The 9,402-nt window shown below is 39.0% G+C and overlaps 1 protein-coding gene across 1 annotated transcript in view; it reads left to right on the top strand.

The window, feature by feature from the left end:
* CFAP61 (cilia and flagella associated protein 61) overlaps positions 1-9,402 on the top strand; it is a 108,550-nt gene that overhangs the window by 47,722 nt on the left and 51,426 nt on the right. The window contains 1 exon segment of the mRNA XM_009330133.1: positions 5,320-5,447. Coding sequence (XP_009328408.1) covers positions 5,320-5,447 — 128 coding nt within the window.

Raw genomic sequence — 9,402 nt, 5'->3', positions numbered from 1 at the left:
CCAAAACACAGCACTGTACCAGCTACTAGGAAGAAAATTAACTCTATCCCAGCCAAAACCAGGACAGCAAGGACTTCTGAAGAGCAGGACAGTGAGACGATCTTTTGGCATTGCATCGATAGACACTGTATGATTATTGCCAGCTCCAGTTTTGCTGTTGTGCCTTTGGGCACAGCCAGATCGTCTCTGGGAGTAAATCAGTCTATGTTCTTGATGTCGAGTGTAATAGACCTATGATGGTTTATGTAAATTTGACATACAGAATTGAGATCCATCCAGCCCAACCCCTCCTGTATTTCCTTCCACATTTATGCTGGGAGTCCAGCTTGGTAATACCTGGAAGGTATTTCAGGCTGAAGTTCCTAGATATTGCTACACTTTTGTATATTTTTTTAAAAATCTTGCCCCCCCCCCCCCAAAAAAAAAATAAATTATATTTACTACCTGCTTTCACCTCCTTCCAAGAATATCTTGTGGGATAGAAATTGGTCATGAATATATAGACTGTTTTTCCAGAAGGTGAAGATCAGTATTTACCCATATGAGGATTGGTATAATAATACTGACTTCATTCATAAAGGCCTTTGAGGTCTAGGGATGAAAAATATTATATAAAGGCTAGGTATTATCTGTGCAAACTGGTTTTATAGAGCCACAGTTACTAAAGAAGGTTCTTTGAAAAAGACAACAAAATTCAGGCTGCAGTCTTCATCACAGTTGTATTTCTTTTTCCTTTTCCTTCCGTTTCTGGTATTTGTGTAAATCTGTGAATGCTTGGAAACAGCTTTTGAAAACATGTTTACAGACGTTCCTAATGAGACTTTTTGGAATGTAGCTGGTATTTAGAAAAAAAAATAATAATACAGGCTGAAAAAGCATGCATTTTCCAATAATTTTTGTTCATATCTCCTTGGTAAACATTGATTTTTTTCTTTTTTCTTGTGATTCAAATGGAGCTTGAAATTAAAATAGCTCTGTTTGTTCACCTTCTTGTTTGCCTGCCACTATTGCTGACCTCAGCACTAATCTAGGAACAGGTTTGTTAATAATTTTTACTCCTTCTGATGGTTTTTACGGTAACAGAGTTCAAATTATGTAGATCCTGTACAGCAGTAACTATCACTCAGGCTTCTCAGTAACAAATGCTAAATTAAGACAAAAGCATCGCAGGCAGGCGTAGAATCCCCCACGACAGGGCTGGGAAGGTCCCTCCGGGTGGTTCCCTGTTACTTCCTGTGGTAGTGAGGGATGTGTGAAGATGCTGAGTGAGTAACAAATGAGTCAGTCCCACATTTATCTTGTAGTACCCTGAGCAGTCCTCCTGAATTCAGGGGCACTTTAACATACTTAAAATTTAGCAAACACTTAAGTGTGTAGCTGGATAAGGCCCAAGTCCTCAGCGTGTAATAAAATCAAGTCTAAATTCTGCTGCATTATAGAGTCTTTGCATGAAGAGTTCCAGCGATGAGTGTAATAGCTCTTTGACACGCTGCTGATGTTTTACTAGGATATATTTACCAATACCCAATTCAGAACGTCACACTGGTCCTTTTCTGTCAAAGTTGAAATCCTTTGTCCAACTTGGTTTTTCATTTTTGGGTGCCCGGCTTCCTTTTTTTTTTGTTTAAATGAAGGTAACATGCTATAAAATTAGACCTATTGTAGAACAATTACAAAAAATATTTTTAGAAATTCTACAAATAGCCCAGGGTCCAATGTGTTAAAAGAGAACTAAAAGGAGCTACAAAATATTCTTCATCTGAGTTTGTACCACCAATATGTATTGTTGAGTAAATGTACAATGAATACGTTCCCAGGCAATATGCGAACTGAGTGGCTACCCAGATGGGAGATCCAGGCACTCGCAGTGAATGTATGATGCTTTACCTGGTTTGAAAGTGCAAAGGAAAAAATGCATACAAACATGTTTTCTAAAAACAAATAACTATTTCATGTATCTTTTTCCATCGGTTACTTAGGGTAGAAGGATGCGTGAATTTTTAATGCTATAAATTAACCCTACTCTGGCACATATTGTGCTGTGAGATCGTAAGTGAAAGGCATGATTTACATGCAGGGTTTGTGTTTTCAGTGGAGTATCCTGAGAAAAGCAGAACCGTTTTTAATGGAGGTAAAGTTTGAAGGCCTCTAGACGCTGGCTGTCCACATGAAAAAACATCCCCCATGGTTTAATCAAGAAAGGCCACCTTTGTCAGCAGTTGGAATTGGAGGCGTAGACAGCCCTCTGCCCTCCCAGGTGGAAGCAATGTGACAGGTGGTGCCGTGGCAGAGGCTGTCAGATACCAGAGTGGAAAGGAGGGAAAATAATCTTTTTGATAATCAAAGAAAATACTTTTTTCTGAGCTATGTGTGCCTTTTCTAACATTGGCAATTACTGCTTTTTGCCTTACATTAGTTAATGATTGCTGTTTTATTTAATAAATTGGATACAAAATAAACAAGTTAGAGTTTGCTATTGACCTATCAATTATGATGTCTGATTACTCCTCTGGGGAACATATGTAGTCATTTGTCCTGACATTCTGTTAAAATAAGGTGGTATTATGGGACCAATCCACCTAATTCCTTACTCCCTGGGGCCATTTAGTGTACTTAGCTGTTAGAAAGGTGATTTCTGAAGCATGACAGCTGTTGGTGTTGGGGGCCATTGTGTGGTGAACAAAAACGGTTATATTCTACTCATATGCTGCCTTTGTATCATTGATACAGAAGCCATTTCATAAATTAGATACAACTCTTCCCTAGGAAATTGTATTACTGCTTTGTATTTCATTGTTGGAGTACACTTAAAAAAACCAACCCCCCCCCAAAAAAAAACCCAACAAAAAACCAGCACAGCACTGCAGTAGAAGGAGATGTTTGAACTTGGCATTGCTGTAAGGTCTATTGGGTTTATCCTATTAGCTGCTGACATTCCTGTCTAGTTACTTTGGTTGATTAGGTACATTACAAGTAGTTTCTCTTCGTGTTCTTTTTATGATTTTATTAATTTTCTTAAAAGCCACGTTTCTGCAAAAACATCACTAATAATTTTTCCTCCAGAAGGCATTGCTTTTCTGGAGAGTTGCAACTCTCTGTGTGCAGCAAAAGAAGCCTGTCAGTTCTTGTCTGCAGAGTTCGCCAACCCAAGGAATTTGAGTACCAAGATTAGGGCCTTAAGCACAGTATTCTCAATGCCTATTTGTGGTACCATGAGATCTCCGCAAGTGTCAGCACTTGCAGAACTATGTCAAACATTGTAGTCGGGGCATACTCATTTAGTATGTTATAAAAAAACATAGTCCAAGTCTTATTTTAAGCAGTGGGGCATGCCTTTTATAATTGGCATTGGTTCTTCTCACTTCTTAATATCTCTTCCAGTGATGTACATTTTCAATGAAACATAAAAGTTTTTTTCAGTTTCTGAAATGTGGAAGTGTTATAGATATATTTTCATTTATGATCAAAACCCTTATTACTGGCAAATCCTGCTGTAAGAAGTGTTTAACCATGTTAAAAAGCACTGGCTTTGGATTAGATTGTTAGGCTTGTTCGTAGAGACTTGTAGATGACGTATAACAATTTGGGTAGCGTTACGGTCGTTCTGTGGCTTAGCCCTGGCTAGTCAAGTCGTTCCTTGGTGCGGGGCTGTCTGCGAGACTGCGGGCGTGTGCTGGATTTCACACACTTGACTTCATTAAGCAGCCACCATGGGCCAGTATACTTTTTAACACATCTGGAATTTTCTTAGTGAAGTGCAGTCCCTGAGATGAATCTGGCTCACCACTGGATGTCATCATTGCACTGTGATGAACTGCAACCGGAAGAACATTTATCTGGCAGTAAAAAATCATGTTACTTGACCAAAGAAGACATTTAATTTTGACACATTTTAAATTACTTGCTATACAGTGATGACAGTTTGCAAGTAATTGGTCCATAATCCTTCCTTAAGGTATAGGACGGCACTCTAGTGTGTTTTACAGACAATTCTGCACCTTCTGTAGTGAAGCTATGCTGAAATCTCAGCTGTGGGTCTCCACCATTGCAAAGACATGGTATAAAAGATCTCTTGGATCTCGATGTGCCATGTACTTCTTGAGAAGGCCAATGTCATTACCATAGCTTTAAAATAAAATACTTATTCTTCATATATTGAGTTATTCTGTCAACTAATATATAGTGAATATATTTCTACTGTAATTTCATAGGAGGAGTTTAGAGGACTTAATTTTATTAACCCTCTGTCTCCTATTCATAATAGAGGAAAACCTGTTAGAAGTCTTAGATTGCTTCCTGCCTAAGTGACGCAGCAGAAACATACAGAAGTGTCTGACAAGTAGCTCAATTTTCTATTTGTCTCTTGAGTGCATTTATGAATCTGCAATTATGCATTCTGTGAAATGTGAATGTATACAACCCAAAGCAATAAGAAAAATATGAAGTGTGTTGTATTGCAAGATGGAAAAGTATTTCCCTGTCTTTCATCAGAAATTTGAAAACTAAATATACTTCAGGGCAGAAAAAAAAATTGTCAAATGCAATATTATCTCTTGACCCTTTCTTGCATATTTGTTTTGAGAATCTCTGTTAGCTAGTGAGACCTAGAGACACAAATTAAAAAAAAAAAAATACATGGAGTTTATTGTCTTAACCAGCGTATGCATTGAGAAGAATGGAATCTGAGAAGCTAGTAATTAAAAATGTCATAGTAAGATTTTTGGCCACAGTATTGATCTCGGTGGCATTGAGATACTAGTTTACTCATTTGACAGCCTGGATTTCAGTGTAGCTGCTCTGTATTTAAGAAAAAGCGTTAATTCTATCATTTTGGAAGAGAGTTTTCAATTAAACACACAAAGACACTCAAGATATAAGTTCCTAATTAAGTTACAAGTAAAATAAAACAGCAAGAGTAAAAACTGCTCTAGAAGGTATAAAAATAGCCTTAACATTATGTAAATATATGTTCCCCAGGTGTTAGCTAAATGGTAGTAAATTATAGAAGAGGCAGTGTTTTCTCCTCTCTTACAAGGACTTCATAGCATCTTTTCCACAAGAAGCCAGACCATTAAGCTCTGCTAATTTGCTGTGACCTATTAAACATGCACATATTTCAACATTTTAGTACCGTTTATCTACTGTGTTATCTTGTGCTGTGCACAGAAAAATCATAGTATTAGTCATGTCAGTGAGCCGTAATAAGTTTTGTATGAATGCAAGGTAATGCATTATTGATGGTTTAATGATTCTTAGCAGACTTTTGCTGGGTTTTTTTAATGTATTTCTATGTCATTTTACATTTTTTTTTTTTTACAGTTGAGTTATTCTTTGAACCACATAAATCGAAAGCTGGTACTGGAATCTAAAACATCTATCAACAGTAGAATTGTGGTGGTTGGTGCATCCGATGTTGGAATCTCTTTTCTGGAAACGCTGGTTTTTTGGTATGGTTTTAATTTGATTTCCTTTACTGAGAAGAATATGTTACCTTTTGTTTGAAGGGGCTTGCAAGTGTGCTTTGAGTCTGTGTCCAAGTACTAAGGTGTTAAAGGTTTGAGTGTCTGTGGATGTAAAGAGATAGGTGCTTGCATCCTGGCTGATTCTGGAACCCAAAAGTGCTGACAAAGTTGCTCGTAGATCCTCAAGGTGAAGGCACACTGAAAATGAGAATTCCACATACTTAAAATCTCTTTGACTGTTGTTCTTATACAAAAACCCTGCAAGTGGAGGTTAAGTCTGTAGCCCTTCATGTGTGCTTCAAAGCAGTACTGATCTTTAAAGCTAGTTGTGCCCAGTGGGATCACAAATCACTGTCTGAATCCCTCCTTTCTCTTACCTTGTTGTGATGCTGTGTTTTCAGGGCTGTGCAGAAATGTACGACATACGCTTGTTGAGTTGTAATCTCACTGGGATTCTCTTCATTCCAATAACATCTTTTGATACCTTTTGATTCTGATGAGGCTTTTGATGTTTGGGATTGTTCAGGAACCAAGAAATTGTCATTTCTGGTCCTTCTGCCATTTTTGCTATAGACCCTAGAGTGAGTGTGGGAAAGGTCTAGCAGAGGACACTGCTCTCCGGCAGCCACAGCCTGCTCACTGGCCCACCAAGAACACAGGACATCAGCATACATTAAAGAACTTTTCAGCAGTAAAACTGCAAATCGAATTGCTGTGGTTACTTTGAGTTATCCAAACCGGAGTAAATAAACTGTATAAACCGGTTGAGAATGGGAATAGATGTATGCAACTGTTTTTATACCTTCCTCTGTCTAAGCCAGAGTAAAGTTATGGACAAGTTCTGCTGTTTTACAGACTTTCCAAAGTTAGGACAGGGGTGTGCTCTCACGACAGGGGTGCACTCTCTCTGATACCTCACTGCTTGCACCGTCTATGCCAGTACCCGCTCCATACCAGTTTTAGAGGGCTATCAGGAAGTCAGACCGTGTATGTGACAATGCAATTCCTTTTATGCAATTGTTGTTTTCCTCATAGATTAAATGTGTACTAGAAATGTCTTGAAAGACTTGCAGAAATGAATATAAAATTCAAATTCTTTATGTAATTATTACAACAAAACGTTCATTGCAAAAACTAAGGGAGGCTGGCATTTTTATGGTTGGCAGAGAATTGAAAATTTTGCCTATTTTTTTCAGATAAGCCAAAAGTTTCTATTTCTACAACAATCATTAATAACATCACAAATTAAAATATCAATATGGCAAGAGAAGACAATGCTGAAGTGCTTTATGGCTGTTGTTATATTGCTAGAGCAGTGAAGAAAAAATACCCGCTTCTTGCTCTTTTTTCTTACTTTCTGACTTCCTGTACAGCACCCCCTCTCGGGGTAAAATCATTTTCTTCTCATCCTCCTGTTCTCAGCACCTTTTAGGCTTTCCGTTCCATTCAAAATTCAGTTAAAAATGTACTTTAGAGCTATTAGCCACTTTCTTGTTATTCATCCTGTGCTGTTTATTACTATGCTTTCAGTATAAAATACTGTGAGGGAAAAACAAAGCATATTCATGCTCCGACCAAGTCTGTCAGCCAGAAGCGAAGTCTTTCTGCAGTGAACAGGACATACAGATAGTATTGTGTCTGCAGGGCAATGCTTCATAGGTATCCTTCTCTGAGATACTTCAACGAAGACTTTTCATCCAGAAGTTTTGTTTGAACCGTATTCTAGGAAAGAGTTCTTGCAGAACCTGTCCTTCTTGTACATAGGAGAGAGGGCTTGTCTTCAGTGCCGCACAAATGGAATGCTCCCGCTTAAGAGAAATTAAGTATTGCTCTGAGAACGCAAAAAGCAACCAGTCAGCACTTAGTGCAAAATGTCACAGAGTTTATATTAATATATGTACAAATTTAAGAAAGATTATTTTTTTAATTTTCACATCAGCAGCAGATAAAGTCTCTTGATCAATGTGAAGGCCTTTTAATACAATTTAGTTTAATTTACTCATAATTTTTTAACATTCTTTGCAAAGGTTACATGCACTAAAAATAGCTAGATTGAATCAATTTGTAAGCCCCTAATCCTTAAAAAGAGGAAGTAGTTTTCTCCTCATTATTCTTCATACTTAATTATTTTACATTATCAGTCACCATGGAAACACACAAATGTAATTCACTTACCTACATAACAATTATTAGAACTAGATTTTACAAGTGTTTTCAACTTGTTTGAGACTGAAGAAATATATTTTTCATTGAACAGAGAAATAATCATGAGAATTACCTCTCCTCACTTGAGAGCTGCAGCAGGCTGCCTCTCGCTCCCATTGTGCTGGGGCAGTGGCACTGCAGTTCGCAGCATGTCCGCCGCGGCAGAGTGCTCCTGGGGAAGTTCAGTGTTGTCGCTCTTTCAGCAGTGCCGTGGAGCAGCCGTGGGTACCGCTTCTTATCCACCCGAACCATGCTGCAAAGGCGGACCGTGTGCTGTGAACTGTTACCTTACAAAATGCTGCTTCAGTCTTTTGCTGTGGCTCGTTACCTTGCGGTTGGAGTTTCTGGAAACGGAGATTGTCACAGAGGTCAGAGCACTAGTGCAACCCAAATCGGTGCCCATTATTTCAAAGGGCAGTGCAGAAATGCTGCAAATGAGTATACGGAATGACCTGCCAGTAGGGGAAGCTGCTTCTGAATGCTCAGGGTACTCTGATCCCTGGAGAATTGCATCCGTTGTGCTTACTCTAATGCTAGGTCAGTGAAGGTGATCTCATTATTCATGTTTCACCATTCAAATAAATATCTCCTGCTGTTTTTTTTTTCTTGAAGTGTAGTCACATGCAGACATGTGTTTTCAGCTATAGTGCTACTTTTCTTTAAGACGCGTATGCATTTTTTTATTCAAGAAACAGGCGAACGATGGAGGCAGCAGTGCTGGCAGTAATGCAGACAGAGCCTGGCCTCCCTTCTCATGCACCAGACGGCTGTCAGTAGGTACAGGTGCGAAAGCAGCTCCGGAGGCTGTGCCTCTGCTGCTGCTGTCCGACGCGAGGAGCTGCAGCGAGCTGGGCAGCAGAGCTGAGATGCTGTGGAAGGCGGGGAGTGAGTTGCATCATAAATTGCTGCAGTAATTAACTTCCCTGCAGGAGCATGGCAAGCAGGGAAGGAATTGTGATTCCCACAATTCCTGCATGAGGCTCCTCCTGGGCAGTGCAATTATATGCTTCCCCTTGCACAAAGCCAGGACTTGGGTCACTCTCTAGCACCAAGACAAGGTTTATATAATTGTAGCAGCATCAGACCGTTGTTAAAGTGGTGTAAACTCTGAGCGATGTCCAGTCCTAAAGGAGAAGTAGCAACTGAACAAATACTCCCCTTGTGAAAAAGCAGCTCAGCCCAGCAGCGCGGAGTCTCAGCCTCTATTGTTCTCTGCCCTCCAAACTGTTAGTGCTGACTGGCGCTCCTGCCTCCCCTTTGTTGTAGGATGTGGGGAGAAAGCCCTTTCAGCGTCAGAGTGAATCAAGTCGAAGAAACTCCAAAGAGAGGTTAAGCTAAAATACAAGTTTTATTTATTTTTAGTTGCCCTTGAGTGACTTGGTCTTGGGGAAAAAAAAAAAAGAAAGAAATTGCAAGAGTTTTATCAGACATTCCAGTAAATATGTGTATGCCCCCCACTTACATTTGCAGTACTCTTAGCCACTAGCATTGACAAATTACATGAATGAAGACCCTAAAAAGGAGTCTGATTTAAGACTAAAGGAAGTTTTAAAAACTTTGTCATCCCCACTGAGATCAAGTATGCGTATACTAAATTTATAAATGAAAAAACTGTTCTAAATATTCAACTTGCAAGTATTCAATGAAAATTGTATCTGAAAATTGTTTGCCAGTGTAAATCTGTTTTCGTGAGTACAGATTATCAGTACCTATGAATATGAGAAAAGGAGTAATG

This window comes from Pygoscelis adeliae, unplaced genomic scaffold, assembly GCF_000699105.1.
Source record: "Pygoscelis adeliae isolate BGI_AS28 unplaced genomic scaffold, ASM69910v1 Scaffold188, whole genome shotgun sequence".
NCBI classification, from domain to species: Eukaryota; Metazoa; Chordata; class Aves; order Sphenisciformes; family Spheniscidae; genus Pygoscelis; species Pygoscelis adeliae.
The sequence above is the reverse complement of the archived record's forward strand: the minus strand, read 5'-3'. Positions and strand labels throughout refer to the sequence as shown.